The sequence below is a fragment of the Conger conger genome, chromosome 4 (genome assembly GCF_963514075.1).
Source record: "Conger conger chromosome 4, fConCon1.1, whole genome shotgun sequence".
Lineage (NCBI taxonomy): Eukaryota > Metazoa > Chordata > Actinopteri > Anguilliformes > Congridae > Conger > Conger conger.
Window position 1 is genome coordinate 4145470 of NC_083763.1, and position 27116 is coordinate 4172585.

The 27116-nt window shown below is 46.6% G+C and overlaps 2 protein-coding genes across 6 annotated transcripts in view; both read left to right on the forward strand.

Annotated features, from left to right (window-relative positions):
* The window catches only part of gfod1 (glucose-fructose oxidoreductase domain containing 1), a 41569-nt gene extending 32732 nt beyond the window's left edge, over positions 1–8837 (forward strand). For both annotated transcript variants that reach the window (XM_061240284.1, XM_061240285.1), the window contains exon 2: positions 7918–8837. In XM_061240284.1, the coding sequence (XP_061096268.1) occupies positions 7918–8837 (920 nt within the window). The remainder of the gene's footprint in view (positions 1–7917) is intronic.
* Positions 8838–20500: 11663 nt separating this feature from the next.
* LOC133127013 (serine/threonine-protein kinase pim-2-like) lies at positions 20501–25278 on the forward strand. 4 transcript variants are annotated; one of them, XM_061239602.1, is made up of 7 exons: positions 20501–20611; positions 21089–21421; positions 22301–22351; positions 22738–23116; positions 23713–23889; positions 24349–24476; positions 25076–25187. In XM_061239602.1, exons 2-6 carry the CDS (start codon positions 21368–21370, stop codon positions 24441–24443), a joined length of 756 nt encoding a protein of 251 aa, XP_061095586.1. In that variant the 5' UTR covers positions 20501–20611; positions 21089–21367; the 3' UTR covers positions 24444–24476; positions 25076–25187. The 4 variants fall into 4 exon arrangements, with proteins under 4 accessions (XP_061095586.1, XP_061095587.1, XP_061095584.1 ...); XM_061239603.1 differs by lacking the exon at positions 24349–24476 and having other exon boundaries at positions 25076–25278; XM_061239600.1 differs by lacking the exon at positions 25076–25187 and having other exon boundaries at positions 24349–24659.
* Positions 25279–27116: the final 1838 nt, after the last annotated feature.

Consider the following 27116-nt stretch of genomic DNA (forward strand, 5'->3'; position numbering starts at 1 on the left):
GGGCGCTTGACTGGGACCCTGGAAGGTTGGCGGTTCAAGCCCCGGTGTAGTCGCAGTAAGATCTGAGCAGCTGTTGGGCCCTTGAGCAAGGCTGTTAACCCCACATGGCTCCAGGGGGGATTGGCCCCTGCTTAGTCTAATCAACTGTAAGTCCCTTTGGATGAAAGTGTCAGCTGAATCTCTCTAATGTTATGTAAGGTCTCCTGCTTCGATGATTCACAACAGGCCTGTGGACAAACGCACTGTCATCAGGACGGTGATGAATACCGTGGGGGAAAGGAAACGTCTTTAACGAGCTTCAGAACTGACAGAAACCATAAGAACTTCATGTCTTGGCTGTGTGATTTAGGAAAACGTTTGCATTAACGGCAGAACCGTGACGGGCTGCCCCTGAAAAAGCTTAGTAAGCCTAACCACTAATGTTTCCATACTGTTCAAATAAATGACCAGTTACTAGCAGTTTCAAAACCTAGCTTGAGCTGGTCAAACCATGTCTAGCTGGGAGCAGGTCTGAACTAGTCAGCCAGCTACCGACCGGCCGTTTCAAAACCTAGCTTGAGCTGGTCAAACCGTATTGAGCAGGGAGCTGGTCTGAGCTGGTCAGCCAGCTACCAGCTGTTTCAAATCCTAGCTATTTAGGAGATTTATCCTTTTTTACCTGCTTGGATGGGACGTAGGTTCAGATCGGGCATCTCTCCGCGGGGTGCGAAGAGTCTACGAGGGAGAGTTTTTACCTGCCGTTGGGAAAGGGCGGCGGTGGTACGAGGTCGTTGCGGTCTAGACGCGAGTGATGCAAACGGAGAACGCCAGGCGTTTGAAGCGTCGACGCGCGCTTCCCGATTTCTCCGGATTGCACGTCTGCAGACAGGCGGCGTTGCGCAGGCCAGCCACTGCGGCCAAGTCCTGCGGCTGTTCGCCGTTTCGAAAATGTCCCTCGACCTGCTGTCTCTCGCTGTAAAGCGACCGCACTTTATGGACCGTAATAAACCAGAGATTTCAGGGCAGGGTAATTCAGATAATTATGTTAAGTAGCCTATTAACAAAATCAATTATACGTACTTTGTTTGTAGGATACGTTTCCTCGTCTGGCTTTAATGGAAGAGTCCTGACATGCTCTTGTCTCTGGCCTCTGTGTCCCTGCCAGGCACATAATCATCACTAAATGGGCAGTAAATACACATCTTTTATCCAAAGCTTATGGGCGAGACGGTGGGTCATGGAGGAACAAGCACATTTCTGAAGAAAACATTTCCCATCAAATTTGACAGTTTAAGTTGCCATGAGGTGGCCAATGCAGTACACATGGTAGTCCTTGTCCACTTAGGGCATAGCCTACTGATGCCTGATAAAAAATGTTTTTCATATTTTGAGTACATCAAGTATTATATAAAATACATTTACATAATTATTGCGTATGGTCACTACCAAACAGAGGGACTATGGCGACATCATAACGGAGGGCTTCATTGTCCAAGGTTCCTGATACAACATTGGCTCAGGCAGTAAGAGCGGTCGTCTGGCACTACGAGGGTTGCCGGCTTGATACCGCCCTGGGTGTGTCGAAGTGTCCCTGAGCAAGACACCCAACCCCCAAATGCTCCTGACGAGCTGGTCGGTGCCTTGCATGGCAGTCAATCGCCGTCGGTGTGTGAGTATACGTATGAACGGGTGAATGAGAGGCATCGATTGTACAGCGCTTCGGATAAAGGCGCTATATAAATGCCAACCACTTACAACATACGACATCAGTGTGTACAGTGATCGATGGCTGAGTTTATGACCGAGTCCTTCCCCGTGCCGTGACGAGACTGAAAGAGGGGGCCGTTTCAAAGCCGGCCGTCCGACCCGACGCCTCGGCTCTCCCTCCAGCGGGGTGCCCGGGCTCTCCGGAGAATCGGCTCGCATCTTTTTGAACTCTGGCCGGCCCCGCTGCGGCTGAATTATTGATGGCGGGAGTGCATGTCGGGCCGCCGGGAGCCGTCTCTGATGCATTATGGGGGTTTCCTCAGGGGTTCGAACAGGGCACTTCTGAGATACCCCGTATCCCTGAACACAGCCGCCTGTCTCTGTCAGTCCGGCTCCATCCCCGGGCCTGGAGAGCTGCAGGGCGTGCTGGTTTGTGTTTTCACCTGAACATCAGCACCCCGTTGAGACCCAGGTACCCAGGTGAGGTGAGATAATCAACTGCTATAATTGATTCATTTAGCTCTCCAGCACCAGGGTTGGAGACCACTGGTCTCAAGGCTATATAACTCGACAACGATAAATATATAGTTTTACAAATCGCCCTAACTGAAGTGGATGGCAGAGTCCAAACCACTACTATAACGGCAGTGACAAACATTATAATTTGGATCACTTCCAGAGTGAAACACTGGCAAGATAGAAACAATGACAGCCAATCAAAATCCATTAGGATTTGCAAGGCATCACATTCAAAATGGCTATTTGCAGAACGCTACCACGTCAGTGTGGATGCTCACGTTGTTCCCGCTGTGGTGTTGACGGGCCTTAAATCAGCGAATAGTGCATTTACCGAGCAAGGTCAGATATTGACTTTGTACGGTACATCCTGAAGAGCACTCGCTCCAGAGATCCTTTTGATGGAACATGTTGGCCTGCCTCCATGCCTTAATTAGATACGGAGAAGATGGAAAAAGGAAATATTGACTTTCAGTGGTATTGAAATTCGTGCAGTTGCCTGTCATTATCTGTTTGCCTCTTAGGAGATTTATATGGGTGTTTGTGCAAGAGACACTGGTTTTCTGTACCTAGGCAAGCTGCAAGGCTCTTATTTTTTTAATGAGAAAACTGAAACAAAGGTATCGTGTACAAGACGGTGAAGTGGCGGGAGCCATTGAATATGAAAATGTAATTAGAACAAATGTACATTTTCAGTGTATTGATTAAAAAAAATTTTTTTGCAGGTGCTTGTGATTTTTCTATTAATCTCTTAGGAGTTCAGGTGGGCTTAAGCACGGCCAACAGCGCTTTTATATGCCTAGACAAGCTACAAGGGCCTTATTTTTTAATGAGAATAACTGAGAGACGGTATCTCATACAAGGCGATCAAGTGGAGTCACTGTCAATGTCAGGATCCATTCCAGGTTTTTTGTTTACTGACCAGGAGACCTTCTGGTCTGGAATAGCACTGCACGTGGTGCGCTGTTTTTTTTTTTAAACATGCAAATCCTCTGGCCTGTCTGTGTAAGACGCTGTCCAGCTCTATTTGTGGGAGGAAGAGCTCATCCACTAGCCTGAGGCTCTCTGGGTCTGTTCTGCCTCAAAGCCAGGAGAGGGGGGAGGGGGGATCGTCAGCTGGCCATGTCGCGACGCAGGGCCATGTCGCGATGCAGGCCATGTTGTGACTCAGGTCATGTCGAGACGCAGGGCCATGTCGCGACACAGGCTGATTTGCGAAGAAGGCAAAAGGCCTCTCTGTGGTGCACCTGGTCACAGGAAGGAACTGTCGGCCCACCTGTGCCAAACTCCTGAATTTCTTCCGGCTAGAAGATGGGCTGTGATGAAGGTGGACAAATTGCAAATGAACGTGTAGTTGTGATGTCATAAATTTACGGAAGTCCAAACGGCTCGTTTTAAATCACGGTTTCTTAATACGGCTTGTGTGGATTTCTTGGGGGACAGTGCAGTCCATTAGTGTGCAGATCGTATTGTGGCTGCACCGGGGCTTGAACCACCAACCTGCCGGGTCCCAGTCGAGCACCATAGCCGCCAGGCCACAGGCTGCCATCCCGGCCTGTGTGGTGTTTTTGCTGGCTGATGAACGGAGAGATTTTCTCCGCCGGTTGCACGCGCCTCTCCGCTTCCCCTCCCCGCGTTCATCATTAGCGCTAGCCGCTCGAGCGCTCCGGCCCCTGGGGAGGGCAGCAGGAAGTGCGGGGGGGGGGGGGGGAGGGCTAATGAACCTCCCTCCCCCAGCTCCCAGAAGGCCCTGCTCTCTCCTGATTGACAGCTCTAGGTACAGAGAGAGGCTGCTGATCCTCTGATCCCAGTCCCCTGGTGTTGCTCACTTTGAGCATGCATATTTCAGGATTATGACCCGTTTGCCAGGAGCTCCTTGATCTCCAGCTTCCCCAGCCCAGGGGGAAACACTGCCAACGTGCCGGTGTAGTGTTCTTGGCTGTACACAGCCTCCACAGTCCCATTAACTTGGTTGGACAGATGTTTTTCTTGATTTATTAATAGTAGTGTATAGTATATATATATAGTAGTAGCCATTTTGCCTAGCACTTAAATTGTGGACTTTCCAGGTTATCTGATTTTTAATACCTGAACTGTTAACAGCTCGACCTGTAGGCCAGTGGAGGATGGGCTTCCCCTCCTATAGCCGGGTTCCCCCCTAGATTTATTCCCATTGGGGAGTTTTTTCTTGCCACTGTTTGGGGGTGCAGAGCTGGTATTTCCCCTTTTTTTTTGGTATTTCCCCTGGTATTTCCCCCCCTCTTCTGTGTGACTCTGTAAAGCATCTTTGGGACAGTCCTCTGTGAAAAGCGCTATACAAATAAAACTGAACTGAATTGAATTCTGGAAAATATGCAGCCCACTGGAAGACTCTTCTGAACCCGGGTTTTCCTTCTCTTTTTCGATGTTATTTTGCTGACTTGTGACAAAGTATAATTCCATCTCCATGAACCATAGTCCTCTTAACTCCTAAAAGCCGTTAATTTTTGCGAACAACAGCAATGGATTCCTCCACATCCTCTCTTTAGTCTGTAGCCCTTGTCACACACACACACACACACACACACACACACACACAGCCTCGTCCGGCGATGTTCTGGAACATTCCCGTTGAGGGGTCATGTGTGAATGAGCATTCCGGGGAAGCTGCTATGGCAACTCGCTGATTTAATACCTCTTAACATTTAGAGAAATGTTCCGTTTCAACTTAAGCGTCAAACAAAGTAGTAACATTAACAGGTCCGGCGTTCAGAAGAACTTTGCTTGTTTCGCAAATACATCAAGCAATTGTTCATTCTTACAACTGTTAAAAATAAAGAAGAAATAGGAGACTGAGCCCTTACTCCAAATGAATGTCAGCCTCTCATAATTCCCAGTGCTGTCCGTGCTCATTAAAATATGGCAGGGAATTTTACGGCTCTGTTTCCATTAGCAAGCTACCTGGCAAACATTACCTAGCTTCTAGTAAGCCAGAGTTAACACGGTCTTACCACCATACCTTCAAATCAATTCGTTGGGAAGAAATCTCAGGAGCTGTAGGTGGGGATGCCCATCCCCCACTGGCCTATAGGTTGAGATGGTAGCAGTTGAGCTGGGATGTAGTGTGTGCAGTTCAGAGGGTGACTAAAACACCAAATGGTTCTTGGTTGTGTGAACGAGCGAAGCCACTAGATCGAATGCTCAAGTTAATGCAGCAAAAGGTTTCGTGGTAAATGGACTGCAGTTTTACGGCACTTTACAATCGATGCCTCTCATTTCACCCATTCAGACAAACGGCAACTGGCTGCCGTGCAAGGCACCAGCCAGCTCGTCGGGAACAATTGGGGGTTAGGTGTCTTGCTCAGGGACACCTCATCAGTCCTAGGACGGGGGGGGGGGGTCAAATCGGCAACCCTCCAACTGCCAGACGACCGCTCTTACCTCCTCTGCTATGTGCTGCTCCATGTGTGAAATCAGCTGCTGTCTCTTCTACAGTCTGAGGCGGGGTTAGGGGTCTTGTTAGAACATCGAGATTTAGCCGGCGTTAAAAAGAGCGATGCTGATTAATGGCCTCTTGAACAGCTTGGGCCACCAGAGTTGCTATGTTACACGTCCAAGAGCGACCCTGAAGGGGTCGGGAGTGAAGGAAAGAAAAAACGTATTTATCGCCATAGCGCTGCTGTCTCGCGTGTCATGGCAACCTTTTCAGTGTTGTTCATCCTGAGCCTGTGGCACACTGACGTTCTTGTGTGTGTGTGTGTGTGTGTGTGTGTGCGTGTGCGTGTGTGTGCACGTGCTTGTGTCTATATCTGCTTCACTCTCAGATATAAAGTGACGGTGGATGTACATTTTTTTGTTCTTCAAGGATCAAATTTCAATACAGTGATGAGCCTGTTCAGCAATGTTCTCTTTGGTTACAAATTAGTAAGGCACAAATTAATTATACATTGCTGACTAGGGGTAAACTGTAATGGACCTATAAGGGTACATATCATCCCAACGGCAAGCATTTGTACCTTTTTTTTTAGATACTTTTTTGTATCTTTATTTCTGAGAGTGTTGAGTATCTGTTGTGTGACTGTGTCTAACCGTAGGCATTTAAGTGCATGCATTTGAATACACATCTCTGTGTATTTTTGTTTTTGTGCTGTCATGTAAGGGGCAACATTGGCTCAGGCGGTAAGAGCACCCTGGGTGTGTCGAAGTGTCACTGAGCACCGAACGGCCAATTGCTAACCCCCCCAAAAACGCTCCTGACGAGCTGGTCGGTGCCTTGCATGGCAGCCAATCACCGTCGGTGTGTGAGCGTGTGTATGAATGGGTGAATGAGAAGCATCGATTGCACAGCGCTTTGGATAACCGAATGCCAACAATGCTGTATAAATGCCAACCATTTACCATGTAAGGCCTGTGTATGGTGTGTATATGTACTTTATGCCTGAGTGAGTGTGTTTTCCTGGGCTTGGCCGTGTGGGAGAGAGTGTGTGTTTACACTCTGGCTCGCCGCCGTGTGGAAGTAACATCCTGCTGAGACACACACTCTGCTGACCGAGCTCCTCCACGGGGTCACGAGGGGTCAGGCTGAAAAAAACAGATCTTTCACTCCAGCGGATATCAGGAACACACCCCTCTCACATCCTAGTGCTGCGAGTCTTTCTTTATTTATCAATTTTTACTTTTCCCTGTGAGCCCTGACTTTTTAGTTTTTTTTTTTTACATATAGTGGCTCAAGGAGAAGTGGGTCAACAATCATTTTCTTTCTGGCCTGAATCTGCCAAAAGCGAGACAGAAAAAGAGGGGAGTTTTATTTTATTTTCAAAAGTATCAGAAAGTGGCAGTTGTGGCTAGGTCTTGCTCAGTCATGTTGGGCTGTGTCGATTTTTGAGCCTGGAATATAGGTAGCCAGTCTCCATCCAGCACTCCTCTTGCTGACCCAGCGAATTACAGTCAAGGGCCTCTTCCCGCTGTTGATGAAGCAGGCCGATTATCAGGTCTCAAAATGGCCGCCATTACCACTGTCATTACCGCCCTTAACGTGAAGGTTGAGAGACTGTCTGGACTCTTTCACCAAGGTCCTTTGTTCCATTGTCAGTTTTCCCCTGCGGTTTTGCTTCATTGACCAACCGTTTTTTTTTTTTTTTTTAAAGCTTGTTCGAAGTGTTATGAAGAGTGTAATTGCACTTTTAAACGTGTGATTTAAAGTAATTGGTTTTTAGCTGTGAACAATTTCTACTGATGTGCTTTCTCTTGTTCGTCCATTTCTGTTACACAGTAATCTTTTTGTCCGCTCCCTTTGAGTATTCTGTTTATCGTGAAATGTGTCACTATTTTATTTTAGTTGCTTCTAGAAAATAAGAATTAGTGTTATGTGCTTTGACCTTTTCGAAGGCAGTATTTTCATGATATTATGAAAAAAATATCCAACCGATCGTCTTACTTACTTATCAATTATCTTACCATCATTTTGGATAACAGATTCATATTGTTATTCACTGTGAGTAAGAATAGCTGGTGAGTATATTTGAGCTGTAAGTCACTGTGAGTGAGAATAGCTGGTGAGTATATTTGAGCTGTAAGTCACTGTGAGTAAGAATAGCTGGTGAGTATATTTGAGCTGTAAGTCACTGTGAGTAAGAATAGCTGGCGAGTATATTTGAGCTGAAAGTCACTGTGAGTAAGAATAGCTGGTGAGTATACTTGAGCTGAAAGTCACCGTGGCCTCTCTCCCACCCCCAGGCATCGGCAAGAACGTGATCTGCGACCGGACGGCCACGCCGCTCGACGCCTTCCACATGATGTCGGCGGCGCAGTATTACCCCAAGCTGCTGAGCATCATGGGCAACGTGCTGCGCTTCCTGCCGGCGTTCGTGCGCATGAAGGAGCTGGTGGAGGCGGGCTACGTGGGCGAGCTGCTGGTGTGCGAGGCGCAGGTGCACGGCGGCAGCCTCCTGGGCAAGAAGTACAACTGGAGCTGCGACGACCTGATGGGCGGGGGCGGCCTGCACTCCGTGGGCAGCTACATCATCGACCTGCTGACCTTCCTCACCGGCCGGCGCGCCGAGAAGGTGCACGGCTTCCTCAGGACCTTCGTCAAGCAGACGGACCACATCCGCGGCATCCGGCAGATCACCAGCGACGACTTCTGCACGTTCCAGATGGCGCTGGAGCGGGGCGCGTGCTGCACGGTGACGCTCAACTTCAACGTGCCGGGCGAGTTCCGGCAGGAGGTGATCGTGGTGGGCACGGCCGGCCGGCTGACGGTGACCGGCACGGACCTCTACGGGCAGAAGAACTGCGACGCCGACCGGGAGCTCCTGCTGAAGGACAGCACGCCACTGGGGAACGCCGACCTGCCCGAGAAGGCCTTCAGCGACATCCCCTCGCCCTACCTCACCGGGACCATCTGCATGGTGCAGGCGGTCCGGCAGGCATTCCAGGACCAGGACGACCGGCGCACGTGGGATGGCAGGCCCCTCACCATGGCGGCCACCTTCGAGGACTGCCTGTACGCCCTGTGCGTGGTGGACACCATCAAGAAGTCCAACCAGTGCGGCGAGTGGCAGAACATCGTGGTGATGACCGAGGAGCCCGAGGTCAGCCCGGCCTACCTGATCAGCGAGGCCATGCGGAGGAGCCGGATGTCGCTGTACTGCTAGCGCTGGGGGGGGGGGGATGGGGGGCGGCCGTCCGCTAGCGCCCCCCGCGGGGAGCAGTTAGGAATGACATTCCCGGAATTCCCGACCGCGGGGCGGGAGAGCGAGCGGCCTTTCTCTGTGGATTGATTTTGGGGTGGGGGGGGGGGGTGTAGAGGCCACTTCGGCTGCCTCTCTCGTAGTTGTCCCGCCCCGCCCCGTCCTACGAACGACCGACTGACCGTCCGTTGCAGAGCTCAGTTGCTCTTCGGGATCGGAAAACGTAAACAGCAATACGTTCTCCCTCCTTCCCTCCTTCCTTCTCTTCCTGTTTCTACATCCGAGCCCAATCCCTGAGCTGAAAAAGGCAAACTTGTGCTTTTATTTTTTATTTTTTATTTTTTTGCTCAAATGCCACACCATGTCAGGAACGTCGACGGCGATGAGGAAAGGGGTGTGTGTGTGTGTGTTTGTGCCTCCCAGGAAGGAGGCGAATGTCTTACACTGTCTGCTCGGGCGTCCTGTGTCCGTATCGCTTTTGCGGTACTGGGAAAACGGGAAAAAAAACCTGGCTAGAAATCAATAGTTTGGCTCGTAGGGCTCTCCCGTTTTTGAGTATGCAATAAACGCCGGCCGGATTTCCTTGTGCGGTCACGACATCCCTCGCGAAACGGAGGGGAGCGCCTGCAGTCTTTTTCCGTGGAGTATATTCCGACGCAATATACGCAATCATCCGTCATCGCCCGCGCGCGAATCTTTGTGCTATGCTTCGCGGCATCGTCACACCTCTCAGCCCAACGTGTTTATCCCGTTTCCCCCCCCCCTCCCCCTGACAATGCAAATGCTCCAATGAAATTCCCCAAGCTTGCTATTTGGATGCAAATTATCGCCTGTTGCCTTTGCACGCCAAAAAAAAAAAAAGAAAAAAAAAAAAGCCTATTATCCCGTCAGCCGAGACTTTCGAGTATAACAGTAATAGCCTCAGAGGCAGCTCTTCAGGATGGGGTTCCTGGGGGAGAAAGCGGGGTGATATGGGGAATGTCCTAGTCCGACCGGAGGCCACAGGAGAGGCCAAGAGTCGCTGCCCCGTTGCCTCGGACAACACTTTTTTTTAAGGACAGGCCCTGGACACCTTCTTGCATCTACTGTGAGAATTTAGTCGTCGTTCACAAAGAAAAAAGGCAACAAAAAAAAGAACAACTCAAAAAAAAACATACCAAATCACAATGAAGAGTTGGATGTGCAATTGAATGGCTGTAAAAATCAGTGTATTAGTAAGTTTATGATGTTTCCATTTGGTATTTGTAATGCAACTGGATTTTTTTAACAGTGGAGAACCGAGGTTCATCGCCGTCTTTTTACACCACAAAGATCTAGGTGCAGGTCATGATTTATTTTTCAAACCATATCGTACATACATTGACCTACAAGCCAAAAGATTGATTTTTATTTTATTTTATTATTGTTTTTTTGGTTTTTTTTCTTCCATTTTATTTCAGTGTTCATCTCGTGGTATTAAGTAGGTGCACTAAGTGTGCCACATCAGGGTCTCCTAGTCCACAGTCCTACAGTAGGAAACCAACGTGTGGACTTTCGTGTGGATATTCACGTATGTATTTTGTTTTAAACTGCCTACGAAAAAAAAGTTGTATGACGTGTACATAACTGAAAACAGGATTTGATACCCGCTCTGCTTGTGATAGTATTTATTTTTGTTGAATTGATTTCGAGAGTCTCTGAGGAGCTTGAACGGAAGGGAACGGATGCTTCCGTCGAGGATGACGTGCGTTTTCCCCACTGTGACGACGGAGGGCCACTGTGGGGCCCTGTTTGGTCCCGCTTCCGAGACGCTGTAGGAGCAGGAGGGGTCAGGGGGCACCCTGACCTCATTCCAGGAGCCTAATGGAAAATCGGAAAGGAAATATTTGCTTCCCAAACGAAGGGAAAGCTAGACTGACAGTATCTATCGCCTCAAAACTAACATAGTCAATCAGCTGTCAGGCTTTCGGTCTTCTGCGGCTAATTAAACCACAGGGTTTGACTAAGCTATCTTTCGCAGAGAGTGGGGAAAAAGAGATTCTACCCGCGGCGATTTGCACTCTCACAAATTAAGGTACGAAAAGTGCCTAAAGAGGTACAAATGCTTGTTGCCGGGGAAAAAGTACCCTATAGGTACATAAAATCGTACATCATTTGTACCCAAAGAGAACATTACTGTACTTTCAGGGTACATTTGGGATAGTGTGACCCTTGAAGGACAGCAATGTATTTGCGGTGTCGCTGTGAAGCGCTCTGGGTGGAGAAGCGTTGCCTCGTCCTGGGCTCCTGGAGATGGGTCACGTGGCCGCCTGGCTCCCGGCTCCCGGCTCCCTGGAAGTCTGGTCCTGCCTGATGTCCATGCACTGCGCTTTGCTGAATCGTGATTTACGGATATTTTGACCTGGCCCCCCCCAGCTTGTTATTGGGTCACGGGTTTGCTATTATAACACATTCCCCAAGTCTTTTTAAGTAATCCCTGTTTCCGATGTAACGGGCAGCTACTGCTACTGTTGTCGTTTCATTTGCACACGACGGCTTGTTCAAAACGTTGTTTCCCTTGGAATTTTTTTGAAAGCTCGCTGTGATACAGTGTCTAGCTGTCAGATTGTGTGAAGTGTGTGTGGGTTTGTGGCCGGGGGGAGTCATGTAAATATGATTATGATATGATATCTGGTGTTGATCTGGAGATCTGCCTATTCATTGCTGTCATTAATTACCAGTGCTGTAGACTTCTTCTTTTTTTATCACTGGGGATTGTTATGTTGTGAAGTGTGCCTTATTTGAGTGGTGGAAGCTGAAACATCCAGAACCAAAGAGCCTTTGAAATGTAGTGTAATATCCGATGATGGGGGGGGGGGAGGGGGGACGTATTTAAAAAATGGTTAACTCAAAAGTTGGAGTTCAAAGTTCAAAGTTCTTTGTTTCCCGGGTTTTCGTCAGATAAGGGGCACCTTATTACATGATAAGCCCTCTGGGATTGAGAGGGGGCCATCTCGGGATTCTTCAACCAGGTCGTTTCAGATAATGTCTCCTCGTGGCGAGAAAAACAAAAAAAAAAACTGCACTGTGCTGTGGGTTTGATCCGGAGACGAGGCGGCGTGTGATCGCTGATGAGTGACGATTGCAGGAACAAGCACCTGGGCTACGTGTTCTGTGCTCGTTCTTGTGCCTGATGATGACTTGACTTTTTCCCCCCCCGCAATGTTCTTTCCGATCACATCAGCGGAAATCGATCGCGGTCCGCCGACTGTAAGGATTAAATGAGTGATTGGAGAGAACCGCCCCGAGTCTAGCAAAACCGTAAGAAAAAAAAATCTGCGGACGGTGAAACCTGTGATCGGCTACTTTTAAGGAGGGAGGATGAGCGAGCAATGCACAGCCCAAGCGGCGTTCTCGGAGGCCTTAAACGCGGTAAAAACGCAGCAAAGGGGGGTCCGCGTAATCCTGGGTCTTCCAGAGTCCCTGCCGCCACCCCGAGTGGTGGGCGGAGCGAGCCGTGCCTTCCGGAGGTGTGTGATTGGACGACGACGACGCTGGTTCCGACGAAAAGAAAAAAGGTAGCATCCAGTAGCTTTGCACAATCCCCCCCACCCCCCCTCCTTGAACTGCCTACAAGTTCGTGTTCATGTCAACCACCTTCGTATGATATTAAAATGTGAATTGTCGCATTGTCCAAAAATAATAAATGGGAAAAAAAAACGTTCTAATAACAATTCAAGTATGGTCCTCCTTGGTGGTTTTATATTAGTATCCTACTATGCGTTGAATAACGTTACATTACATTTAGCCGCAACAAGACCGCCGTATTTTCTTTTTTTAATCGTTAGCTTAAAAAAAGGTATTCCGTCCGAAGGGGATGTTGGTAATGGGAGGAGTAGGCTACAGCGTATTGGCCGTTGACAGAAATGTTAGTATTTATTGGTGCTGTCTGTGATGCAGAGGAATGATTATACGAAAACATTACAAGAGCCGCGCTAAAGCTCTTTCTCCAGTTCGACCTCTCTCTTTCTCTCACCGCCTCTGCAATTTTCCAGGCCGTTGGAGAAAGGAAGTCTCTGCCACCCCGGCATTCTAATGTGCGACACCTATTTGCGTTCAACTTAACGGAAGCTTCTAGCGAAACTGAAAATTAGCCAGTGGCTGTGTCTGGCAGATCTAGTTTTCTTCTTTTGAAAAACGCTACTCGCTGTTTCTAATGGAAACGAGATCGCATGACTGGAGGAATGGGTGAATAGATCTGTGTTGTCCACACACACACACACACACACACAGCTGCAGTGTCCAGCAAGATTTGGGCACCTGATTGATGACTCTTTTTGTTTAATTGGAAGGCCCTCAATGTGCCACAACATTCATTCCCCACCCCCACGCTCACAGAGATGCTTGCTATAAAAGCTTTTAGTCGGAAATGAATTTTTAATTCCGTAGCCCTGTTCTTGATCCCTGAATCGCTGAGCACAAAGGCTAGTCTAGTTTCCGCACACACGATTGACCTTTAAATGAGTATCTCTCGCTGGAACTCATCGCTCCGTGCTTTAACGACACTGTGGTTTTGGCAGACGGCCAAAGGAAAGGAACACCTTCTACTTTGCACACAACCTCCGTGTTGTTCTCCCCAGTAGGCCGACGATGATAGACTGCATACAGAGACTCAGTCACAAACTCCCAGAATTCTTTCCTGACATAGGTAGACCAGCACCAAGAGTCCTATTTTAAACAGTCACTTTTTTGAGGGATTCTTTTTTTAATTTAATTTAATTTTTTATTTTTTGCAGTTGATGATAATAATTTTTGGGACAAAGAAAAGTTTTCAAGCATGGTAAATATTTCAAATGTGGTAGATTTAAGTTTTACGTAAATATCCCCTTAATTTATACGGTCTGATGTGGACTGATTAGTGTCCAATATCATTTTTATCCTTGATAAGGAAAATCCATTATGCTGTCATGTCAAGTTCCTATTACTTTCTAGAAAAATGTGATATTAACTTTTTTTTAATTTTTTTTTAATTTTTTTTACAAGGGTTGAATTTTTGCTTGTGCAACTGGGGGAAAGATGTATTAATCATTTTGTGTTTTACAGGTTTTCTTACCCATGACATGCTATCAATGTGCTCCTGTACGCTAAATCCTCGTAAGCAAAGTCCTTGTGGCACTTTCTGTTTGAGTGTCTGCGCTTAAGAAAAGAAAAGTCATGTTGCCAAGAACAGACTGCTCGACTACTGTCATTCATTTTGCCTGTGGCTTCTTTAGGTGTGTCTGGTCCTCTGCAGAAAAAAAAACTTGAAATTACGGAGAGATGTTACAACTCGAGCTGTTAGTGCGTGCGTGTTTTGCTAAAACGTGAATCTGTGTTTCTCTTTTTTACGGGCAGCATTTGAAAATCCTGGTCTGGGCAAAGGGGTATGATGGCACGGGAGAGAGATGGCACAATTCGTTTGGGGGGTCTTCCGGGGAATCGTTTTACACCGTTTATACAAACCCTTCCTATTGCTCCCAGCGCACAACCTTTAGACCTGTGAGGTGGCACATTACTGAATCACACCATTTTCACCCAGAATAAAAGCTTTCAAATCTGTCTGCCAGATCTATCAAACTCCCGCTGTGAGATTAACGCTGCCTTCTCTTGTGCTTATTGGACTTAGCCTTGGGCTTCAGCTCTCCTTACTCGAGTGCCAGCCAGCGTTGGCTGGGCTGATAACAATAACAACAATAACAACAACAACATTTTCATCAAAATAAGTCTGATATTGTATATTCCTCTAAGATTTTATTACGATACAAGTTATAAACTACTAACGCAACAGCAGTAGCCTTATTGGTCGGGGATTGGTCAGCTGCTTAGTCTAATCAACTCTTAGTTGCTTTGGCGTAAAGCTTCAGCTAAATAACTGTGATATAATGTAATGCAGTAAAGCTTAATGTCACTAAAGAATGGAAATCAGAGCTCATCTGGGGCACTGAGTTTGCCACCTGACACGACCCACCGTGTAGCGCACTGCCTGGGGGTCTCAGTTCATTGTGCGAGAGAGAGAGAGAGAGAATCACGGATCATAATAAGCCGTTTTTTTGTGCTTCCATGGAACCATATCCTAGCAACCAGCGTGCGTTGCCACGGTGCCAAACCCAGTCCATCTCGGATTTTTCCCGCTCTCTCTCTCTCTCTCTCTCTCTCTCTCTCTCTCTATTGAGAATAAAAATGTGTAGAGATGTCGAAATGTAGAGTGGATGTGTAGTGAAAGGTATTGTGTCTCGTGCTTTGAATACCAGCGCGACCTTCTTCCTCTACACCTTTCTTTCCTGCTAGATTTTTTTATTATTATTATTATTATTATTATTATTATTATTATTATTATTATTATTATGTTGGTTGGAGGCCATCTTGGCTCAAAGCATGGCACTGCTACTACACGTGAGGTATACGTTTCCCTGGAAAGTCCCTTCTCTCTCATCTCCCCACGATTTGTTAACAAAACACTTGTTATCTCTAGAATTACCTAACATTAATGCTTTTTAGTTTTTTAAAAATAAAATAAACATCTCAAGTCTGAGATTTCTCAGTAGCTATATTACAAAGTCTTGCAAAACGAGCCAGCACCCTTTACTCCAAATATTGGAAGTACGGATTTCTTCAAAAACGCGAAAAGCCGAGCTTCAATGGCTGGTCCATGTGCAGAAAGATGAAACGCTAATTAATCTGCGGAGTGCATACAGTTCTGAGGCATGCAAGAATAATAATCCGTTTTCTTCTTTATGTACTGGCAGTGGTGTGTAAAATACGAATAGGCTATACGACTGCTGACGGTGTCATTGTGGAAGGTCACGTTCTGTGCATAGAGGGAAAGAGTTTCTTTATTGCCATCATTTTTTTCGTTATGAGTATGGACATGAGTGTGGTCAAAGGCGAGTGCTGTTCCTCAATGTTCAAACTTTAGCCGTTTATGGATGGATTGGGAAAATGGCCTCGGTGGACGAAATTACACTGGGTAAAATGGCTTTGTGACTGCAGGTGTCACCCATGGAGACTCATGGAGACTAAACACTGATTGGCCAATATCCCCGATTTCGTGTCCACGTTCAATTTGCACGGTTTCGAAGCCCTCTTACGATTACTGGACAAGGCAGAAAAGCCTCTTCCAGGACCGCCCCTCGAGACATCGTCACACCAGGTTTGCGAATGCTGCCCGTTACAGTTATTGTACTGTACAACTGTTCATGCTGAAGGAACTGTCATTTTTGATGCTGTATTGATGTTACGACTATATTTATTGTATTTTATGTATATTGTGGACGCATGGGCCTAATGTATATATTTTGAAACCCAACAAATATTTATCGAAAAAAAACAAAAAACAGAAAACAAGCTAAACTAGAGAATGTACCTACTGTCGGAACATAAAGTCTATATTTTATATAAAAGTGATAGTTGCAGTAATGGATTGTAGGGGGAGGGGGTTGGGGGTTGGGGGTTGGGTCTGTCCCGATGAAAAAAAACCGTGTTCCTTGTTTGTTTGCTGTACTAGATGAAATGGCATGGTACTTGCGCGTGTCTGTGATAGAGCTCTCCCGTTCAGGCTGGTTATCTACTGTATGTGCGTATGCCCTTCTCTCCTCCGGTGCTCCGCATTGCTGCTGTGTGTTGCTTGGGGAATGTGCTTCGTCTGACCTGATCATGGTGTATATGGAAAAAAAAAAACCCACAATGTGGTTTACGATTACCTGTCCGATGCTTCGGTTACAACGGAATTAAAGAAAAAGTGAAAAAAGCAAAACATGGCTGTTTCCTGCTTCGTCTTTCAATGGCAGTAGGCCTAGTGTTCTGCATCATCATAATATACATCCGAAGATCTGTAAAACAATCGGTAACCTACAAGCCTGTGGTAATCATTAAACTACACGGGTGTGATATCATTGCTTTAAACGCATAAGTTCCTGGTCATTGGTTAACGGAGAAGTGTAACGTTTACTCGCCCTTGGTAAACACTTAATAATGGACACGCCTTTGATGAAGATAAGAGATATTATATCAGAGTCACACTATGTCCAGGAGTTGTGTGAAATTTTGAACCGCATTTTTCAAAACGGATATGTTTATTTGGGTCACTGCTGCATCTTTGCAGTTACTAAACATACTCTCATGCTGCTTAAACCGGTATGACACTGACGCAGCACAGTCTGTAGTTAACCTGAGAGATATTAAGATAAATTAATCTGTGGCCAACGGCGACAGGGTATCTTGAGCAGTGATTAATATATTTTAGGATTGGTACGTCGTTGTTCAGAAGCAGGTCACAATGTTGGCTGACACTAAAAATGCTGTCACTTTCCATTTCTAGCGGCTGACTGATTTTCGCTTACAAGTATATGTCGCCACCTAGTGGTGATTATGGGGAGGGGGGAACCCATCCAGTATATCACCAGTTAACACTCAGTTTAGGTCTTGCAGTCAACACACCATGTGAACAAAATTACCTCAGTGGCACACCGAGGTGTACATATCTTCTGCATCTTAAACTTGATGTGAAATCTTCGTGAATCTTTAGGCTACACCTTTCAAGTTCTGCACTGGATACACACTCGACTGAATGTCAAAGCCACGGCATTTCAAAGGCAGTGGGGGGTGGGGCAGCTAATAAAGAAATGACTGTTAATGAGAGTCGCTCATCTCCCCGAGAGATCGGCTGCCTTCCTGGCTTATTTTCCGGCACGGCGAGGAGGAGAGATCCGCTGCTTCTTTCATCTCCGCGGGGCTGCTGAATGCAGCTCTTATGTCCAAAGAGGAGCCGTTTCCACACGGGCACAGAGGACGCTGTGCCGTGAATTAATCATTCCCACCGCAGGAACGGCTCCTGAGCGAAGGACGCTCATTTAGCCGAAATGAGCAGTTTACCCTTTGATGATGAGATGAGCGGTGAATGTTATTAGAGTGCCGAAGCCCAATGAACGCACGCAGTGTGAATTATTGCTAAATTATCAATAGTCATACACTCTAAAAGGGTTCTGAAAGGGTTATTTGGCTTGCTTCCATAGGGGGAACCCTTTTTTAGTTATTTATGGGAACCCTCTGTCACGGGTGTGAAGTGTGAAAAGTTACAGACAAAGAATCATTTCACTAGATGGGGTTCTTCTATGGAATTGCAGGGTTCATATTGGAACCCGTTTTTAGAGTGTATGGGGAGGGAAAGGCCTTGAAGAATATTGGTACCGCTCTGAATTTGAAGGCCAGCTCTGTTCCTCTTTCTCCCCATAGGACATTCAGACACCATCTCATTAAAGTACACTTTTGAGATTAGCCCGCGGTTTCATGCCGCCGCCGTCGCCACACTTTTTAGTTCGGAGAGATGGAACCAGATATCAGTTGCCTTCTACTGAGCCGCCACAGTATGGTACTTTTGTTCTCCCTGGTAATTTTTTTAAAATCCTTCAGTGGGTATCCAGTTGCTTCCAGACTTTTTAAACCTGTGTGAAATAACCCGAGACATTCTCTGAAACGTAGTGGGGGAAATGTGCCGTCTAAATAAGAGAAGGTAGTCCCCCTGCGTGCTCATCGCTAAACCACTTTCACTTCTCTAGACTTTTTTAAGAGTTCTTGAATAGGCTGCCTCAGCTTGATAGCCCGGAAACGTCCCTGTGTTGGTGTTGTAGGCTATTCTGTGTCTCCCGGAGTCTCCCTTTACACCTGAATGCGTTTGTGCAATGTAACCTGAAATAAGGTTTAAATGTCATTACTGTATAAATTATCCCATTAATTTCTCCGGAAAGCCCGGAAGCAACCGATTATTTAATGGAACCGTACCGTCCGTGGCTGTTAAATACTAGTTCTATTTTTAGGATTATTCTTTATTTTTTTTTGCAGCCGATTTAAAAAATAATAAGGTTCATTTTTCCCCTAAAAAAGGCCTTTCTAGTGGTGGCAGAGACATGCGCCACAACCCCAATTGTCCTCATCGGTAGGCCTACGAGAATGCAAACTGGTAATCTCGCTTTCCGATGGTTTTTGCTTGCTAAGCAAGAATTTGTCTCGTGTTTAAGATCTGCGTTTAAGAGTCACAAAATGGCGCCATGCAAAGTGCCACCTTGGCTAGCTGGGTCTGGTGGTGATAATGAGAGTCAGAGAGACTGGAAGGAGCAGGGAGGTCACCTCAGCCACAAGGCTACTGTAAGCAATACATTATATTACATCAATGGCATTAATCCAGAGCGACGAACGGTTGATTAGACTAAGCAGGAGACAATCCTCCCCTGGAGCAATGCGGGGTTAAGGGCCTTGCTCAAAGGCCCAACGGCTGTGCGGATCTTATTGTGGCTACACCGGGGATTGAGACACCGACCTTGCGGTTCCCAGTCATGTAGCCTTCCTTAGCCACTACGCTACAGGCCTGTGTTGGCTGCACACCTTTATATAATTCATAAATTATTTATTTAGCCATATTGCCTGGGTCATGTGCAGTGCATGGCCATAACTGGGATGAGGAAATCTTGAGGAAATCATAGTAAGACTGAATGATTACGATATTGGGTAACAATCGTCTATTATACTCGCTATATTATAAACGAGAAACGTATTGATATTTTACAAATAAAATAACACGGTGTGAAAATGGGAACAGCCCAATTTTAGTTCACGCAAACATTTAAAGTTACGGGCCCTTCCACTCTAGGGCGAAACAACGAATTTCTATACAGCTTGCGCTGTGACGTCACATCAGAACTGCCAGCGAAATTGCGACGTTCCAGGTGAGTTATTATGACACAGTCGCGACTATAAGACTTTTCTTTGTGTTTGTATGTAAATGTAATCATTCTGGTACAGAAGACATCGCAGTGCATATCGTTAAAGTCAACAGTATTTTTGTTCATAGCCGGTTTCATTTAGTCGTTTGAAAATCATCATCTGATCAGACAGCAACTAGGTAAAATATATGCAATTGATTATTTCTTTTCTGTGTCGTTTGAATAGTTACAGATAATAATGTTGACAACGATACTAATACTTAATGGTTGCTATATATGCAATCTATAATGTATAAATATTATTACATTGTATTGGGAAGTAAATTATGGTTGTGTATTTCAGATAGAAAAGTATTGTTTATTGTTTAACACTAAGTACTAAGGTTACATAGTTCATGGTTCTTGACTGGGACCTGGAAGGTTGGTGGTTCAAGCCCCAGTGTAGCCACAATAAGATCTGGACAGCTGTTGGGCCCTTGAGCAAGGCCCTTAACCCCACATTGCTCCTGCGGGGATTGGCTCCTGCAGAGTCTAATCAACAGTAAAACGCTTGGGATTAAAGCAGTAGCTAAATAGCTGGAATGGAATGTAAAGTTTACATAATTTATGTAAACTGTAATTTACATCACTGGGTTTTAAAAAAAAGAAAAGAAAAGATGGGAGAGGTTTAAAACGGCACAGACTGAATAACACATCTCACGCATCTCAGAAGAGAGAGAAAGATGGAGAAAGCCCCAAGGAAAGAGAGAGCGTTGCGCAGAGAGAGACAGACGAGGAGGACAGGCGCCGAGAGACAGATCGGCAGGGCGGAGGGAGAGAGGAGAGGAGAGGAAGGACAGAGCCCTCGCGGTAAAGGGAGGAAGAGAGGGAGAGAGACGTGCGCGGAGAGGGGGAAGGACACAAAGGAGGAGGAGAGGAGAGAGGCGGACAGGAAGTTCCCGTGTAGGAAGAGGCGGGGCTCCCCTCGGTCACCTGACCCTGCTCCAGGCCCCTCCCCTGCCGGGGGTGTCAGGGCCCCCATTGAAGGTCAGATATTAGAGCCCCCCCCCCAAGAGATTCACAGTCAAACTCAATAAAACCTTCCTTATCGAATATGGAGTAATCGCCATATTCGATAAGGAAGGTTTTATTGAGTTTGACTCATAAACTCAGTCAAGGGATCAAGTGAGGCCTATCCACACCAAGGCCCATAACGGTCACGCTTTACAATAAGTAAATTAATAATATTAATAATATAATTTTAATAATATACAAATACATGAACAAATTTGTACAGCTTAACTTCTCAGTAGTTAGTTAGTTAACAACTACATAATTCCATGAATCAACATGAACTCATGTAGTTGTTAACTAACTACTGAGAAGTTAAGCTGTACAAATTTGTTCATGTATTTGTATATTATTAATTCATGTTAAGACTACTACTACTTAGTTATAGCCTATTCGCCCAAGATATGGGATGAAAACAGATTTGTAAAAATGACATTTTTGTAAACATCTCAGGAGAGGGAGAAAAGATCACTGCCAGGAACGCAGGAACACAGGGCCAAACAGGACAGACAGGGCAGGAAAGATCAGGGCCCAAAAACGCAGAAGAAGATGTTGGAGGACCATCTCAGAGCCTCAGGAGAGAAGGGAGGAAGAGGAGCATCCAGCCGTGTGCGGAAAGCAGGATCGACATCAGGAGAGCGAGCGATCGGCCAGACGTGAAGCGCAGGAGGAGCAAGGAAGAGGAGAACGGGATAGAGAGGAAGAGGCAGGTCTCGTCCAGTTTACCCAGCTATGCCTCAAGCTCCTCTCCTTCCACTTCCAGCTGCGCCAGGACCCGAAACGCAGGTCAGAGGTCACTGAGAGACGTCATTCATGGATGCTTTTTTGAGCAGTTTTATAAGATTCAAACACAAAATGTGTTGGAAAAAACTTCAATAAGTAATGTGTTCAACTGCAACATTTTTCTGTGATACTTTATTTAAAGGCTCCTACACAAGGTTAGATAACTCCTTCATAAGAACTACATACATGACCTCACTGTACGCCCCTGTATTGAGTGCATGACCTCACTGTATGCCTCTGTGTTGAGTGTGACCTCACTGTCCACCCCTGTGTTGAGTGCATGACCTCACTGTAAATCCGTGTTGAGTGCGTGACCTCACTGTAAATCCGTGTTGAGTGCGTGACCTCACTGTCAACACCTGTGTTGAGTGCGTGACCTCACTGTCAACCTGTGTTGAGTGCATGACCTCACTGTACACCCCTGTGTTGACTGTGTGACCTCACTGTCCACCCCTGTGTTGAGTGTGTGACCTCACTGTCCACCCCGGTGTTGAGTGCATCGTGTTTCTGCCCCTGGGGTGTGCCCTACAGCCAGCTTCTCCTCGCTGTACACTGTGGGAGCTCTGCTGGGGGAGGGGGGCTGTGGGTCTGTCTACGCCGGAACCCGTCGAGCTGACGGGAAGCTGGTGAGTCTGTACCCCCCGTCTGTACCCCGTCTGTGCCGTCTGTACCGTCTGTACTTCTGAGTGCTCTCGTGCCCAAACCGATTCCCTTACAATCCCAGGTCTACAGTGTCGGTCTGTACTCCCTATAAATGATTTTTTTAATCATTTATAAGCCTCCCCCCACACACACATAACAAGTATCCTGTTTAGTTCATATTCATCATCATTCATCCAGTCATCTTATAATTCCGTGATCTCTCATCTCTTTTTGTCATAGGTGGCCATTAAGTATGTGACGACCAACTATTCAAAGAAACTTCTGAAAATTGTAAGTATGCGTTTCTATTTTATTTCATAGTTTCTAGGAGAAGTCTGTGGTCACCTTAATATAGTGTATTATAGTGCAGCATGGAGGTGACATGGCTTACATTGGCATGAACTGCTGAAATGAGGACCCATCCGGTAATATATCCACCCTCTCAGCTGGTCTAGCTGGGTATGAGCTGGTCAACCAACTAGTGCTGGTAGATTTTCTGTCTCAAAACCTAGCTTGAGCTGGTCGAACCATGTCGAGCTGGGAGCTGGTCTGAACTGGTCGACCAGCTACCAGCTGTTTCAAAACCGAGCTTGAGCTGTGTTTTTTTCGGGACGGTACCAATCATAATATCCACTCACCCATAACTCAACCCCTCTCCCCCCCCCCGGGATGTCCAGCCAGGGCAGCCCCAGCCCCTGCCCCTGGAGGTGGCCCTGATGGAGCTGGCGTGTGGGGCCCCCGCCTGCCCCCACGTCATCCAGCTCCTGGCCTGGTTCCAGGAGGCCGGCCGGCTCATCCTGGTGCTGGAGCTGCCCGCGCCCTGCCTGGACCTGGCCAAGTTCACCCGGCAGCTGGGCGGCCACCTGGAGGAGAGCCTGGCCCGGTTCGTCCTGCGGCAGGCGGTCGGGGCCTCCGTGCACTGCCTGGACCGGGGCGTCCTCCACCGGGACATCAAGCCCAGGAACCTCCTCATCCAGACCCAGGACCTCAACGTCAAGCTCATCGACTTCGGCTGCGGGGACCTGCTCAAGGAGGCCCCTTACACACACTTTGCAGGTCAGAGTCTATACAAACACGCACTTCCCCGGTCACAGTCTGTAAGGGCAGAACGAGATACAGAAATATGTATGCGTGAAATGAATAGTTTGAGTAATGCATCACATTGGTCACAGGTGTATGCAGCTATGTAAACACATCAGTCAAGTAAAAGTATCTCTCTCTTTCTCTCTCTCCCTCCCTCTCTCTCTCTAAAATTCTAATTCAAAATGCTTCATGGCATGACTTTACAAGATCTTACAATACATATTGCCAAAGAGTTATAGTCAGTCAAAATAATGTCAATACATCTCTCACTTTCTCTCCCTCTCTCGCTCTGTTGCTACGCCCCTCCCTCTCTCTCACCCCCTCTCACTCTGCCCTCCTTCCCTCTCTCTCCCTCTCTCCATCCCTCTCCCCCCATCTCCCTCCCTCTCGCTCTCTCCCTCCCTCTCCCCCTCTCTCTCTCTCACCCCCTCTCACTCCGCCCTCCCTCTCCCTCCCTCCCCCTTGCTCTCCCCCATCTCCCTCCATCTCCCTCTCCCTCTCTCCCTCCCTCTCTCCCTCCCTCCCTCTCCCTCTCCCTCCCTCCCTCTCCCTCTCTCCCCCTCTCTCAGGGACGAGGCTGTACCAGCCCCCGGAATGGGTGCAGGGGGGAGAGTACCGCGGCCGGCCTGCGACCGTGTGGTCCGTCGGGGTGCTGCTGTTCGCGCTGGTCTGCGGCCGTCTGCCCTTCGGCAGGGAGCTGGACATCATCGGGGCCGAGCTGCACTTCAGGGACGGGCTCTCCGACGGTGAGAGACGCCGGGGAACCTCCGCAACACAGTCACTGAAGTACCTGCTGCGTCACTCAGTAAATGTCCAGGTGTAGCAGGGTTAGCTCAGCTAGGTCGCGAAGTGAAAACACGGTGAAGGGTAGCAGGTTACCGCGACAACGCTCCCTGATTCTGTCTACCTGCCCAGGGACTACGGACGTAAATTAATTCTGATTACCTTTTAATTGTGCGTTGTCCCTGCAAAAATACAGAATATGAAACATTTTTATAACCCTCTAATTCAAAATAACGTTGCCCCTGGCTAGGGGCGATTTCGCCTATAGCTGACTGGTAACACATTTGTCCAAGAAATCTTTGGATGAGTGAGAGGCCCAGGGTTGAAGTTAGACCTCGTACTCAGGCAAAGATCTCTTAACTCGTTACACAATGTCCGATCCAAATGTCCGATCCATTCTGTCCAATCCCGTCACTGCACAGATTGCAAGAATCTGATTCGCTGGTGCCTGCGGAAGGACCCGTATGAGAGGCCAGATTTGCAGCAGGTTCTCCAGCACCAGTGGATGACACGCTAGAGCGAGAGCTGGCGTGGGGTGGACTACATTCAGGTCAAAAATCCGAGAAACCTGAGTCAGTCATACTTGGCATTTTTCAGACGAGCCTGAAATGCTTCAGAATGCAACGACACATGGATATTGGCAAGCACAAATGGGACAGACACAACTTGTTAAACTGTCAAACTTGCTTCATTACATTACACGACATTACATTACATTACGCCACAGGCATTTGGCAGAGCGATGTACAATAAATCAGAACCAGGGACGAGTGTGATGAAAACCCTAGAGGGAAGCACAGTGCTGGAAGTGACCACAGAGATACGGACATGGATCCTGTACAATAATCACATGAGAACAAAGCAGCCAAATAGCAGCAATAAAAGCGGTTTTGGCAAATTCAACCCTATCAGTAATAAAACAAGTATACACAAGCGTGATAAGAAAGATACACACTAATGTCTTACTGTATGTACATGGCTAATTAGAAATTACAGGGAGGTAAGGCGGTCCAGTCAACGCTATTAGATTACCCAGAGTTTATCAGAACATTGCAAGAACATATACAGAAATACATATTATCCATTCCATACATGCATGTGTAGTTAGTATGTCTATCTGTAAAAAAAATTTTTTTTTTGTCATTGCAGTTTACCAATCTGGAAGGGAAGGATACGATCTGGAAGAAACCACAGTATTTTACAACTGCAGTCCGTTCCATTGCCCTGACTGACTTGGTTGTGGCAAAAGTGACTTGACACTACAAACATCCCATCCATTATCTGAACCCGCTTATCCTGATCAGGGTCGCAGGGGGGCTGGAGCCTATCCCAGCATACATTGGGCGAAAGGCAGGAATACACCCTGGACAGGTCACCAGTCTATCGCAGGGCACACACACAATTCACTCACACACTCATACCTACAGGGCAATTTACACTCTCCAATCAGCCTAACGTGCATGTCTTTGGACTGTGGGAGGAAACCAGAGTACCCGGAGGAAACCCACACAGACACAGGGAGAACATGCAAACTCCACACAGAGAGGCCCTGGTCGAGGGGGATTCGAACCCAGGACCTCCTTGCTGTGAGGCGGCAGTGCTACCCACTGCACCATCCGTGCCGCCTCACACCACAAACAGAAAAGATTTAATTGTAGAATTAACTTTTTAAATGAAATTATTTTTTCCACTCGCTTTATAAGTAAAAATGTTATCGTTGTGGTTGCCTCTCATTCAGAACTATGACCACGCTGTCAGCTTTGAAATGTAACACAGACACATGGATTCCAGCATGCTATTGTATTGTTTATTGTAGAACATTGGATCCCAAGGGCTTGATTAGCTGCATCAGGTGTGCTTGAGGTAGATCACGTCAAACACCTGGATATGTCTGTGGGTTCGAGGCTAATAAGGAGAGGTGGTTTGGGAACCACCGTTCCTGATGAGTGGTCTACATGTTACAATGTGTGTATATACTGTATATCTAAATGTAAATATATTATTCTTTAATGGGAATATAAATGTTAATAACTTTGACATAATGCTGTAGGTACTAAATATTTATTTTCAGTCTAGTTTTACCCAACTGGGGAACATGTGCTGTGGATTTGAATGTAAGCTGGTGTGCTATAAGATTTATTGATGCACAACTTATAGACCATACAAATTTGCACAATGAGAAATACTATGTTTAACATGATGAATAAGGAGCCCCTTCCCAAGCTTGTATTAGGATATTAAATACCTTTTACTCTGTTTTTGTCAATAAATATAAATAAAAGGCTTTTAAAAGTCAATGTCAAGTCTCACTCACAGCAGTACAGTATTATACAGAAATTTTTCTCTCTGGGAATCTGGTTTTGATCACACTAACTTGAAATCACCTGCTGTCCCAGGTGATAAGCAGCATCTGATTAAAAAAAATCCAAAATCTGGACGCTATTTGAAGGCATGCACACACATTTTTAAAATGATGTCCACTGGCTGCATTTTCAACAATATTCATGATTTTGACTTCACATTTTAGAAAAGTAGTATATTCACCATATTTAAAAGCTAATTCCCGATATCAGCATGCACAGAATGAAAATATTTGCGAGAAATACCATGACAGTAAATAAGTTGCAACTGCAACTAAGGAACCATTTCTGTGAAGTTCCTAAAATTCCCAGTAGGGGGCGAAGTGTTCCATCCCATGTTCTCCTGAAAGACAGGCATTCCATCAAGCAAACCGCAGTTCTACGTTCCTAAACTCGCTAATTGGGTTAGCCAGTTCTTATTTAAAATATGTGATATCTTCGGCATGATCTCATTTAGGCTTCAGCAAAGCACTGGCAGCCAAATTAAGCGCAAATCTTTCCCGACGGTCGGTTTATGTTTAACCGTTCATGCCTCGTATTAAACAAATCAATTACGAATTATGTTGGCATTACTGGAATTCTGTAGTTATGCTTTGAAAAAAAAAAAACACTAGTAGGCCAACAGCTGGTATCAATGGTGGTGTTTCCTTGCCAGCTCTACAGTGGATTACGTTACACCTCTTAATTTGAGCGATAACTTGGATGTTAGCTTGTGTTTTCATCGCAATGCCTGCCAGCCAAAAACATCGTTTTCCCAGCCAATCAGATATCTGTCAGAGGACTGTCTGCATAGAATACTCCAGTTGTTCCTCCGTTCGGAAGCAATGTGC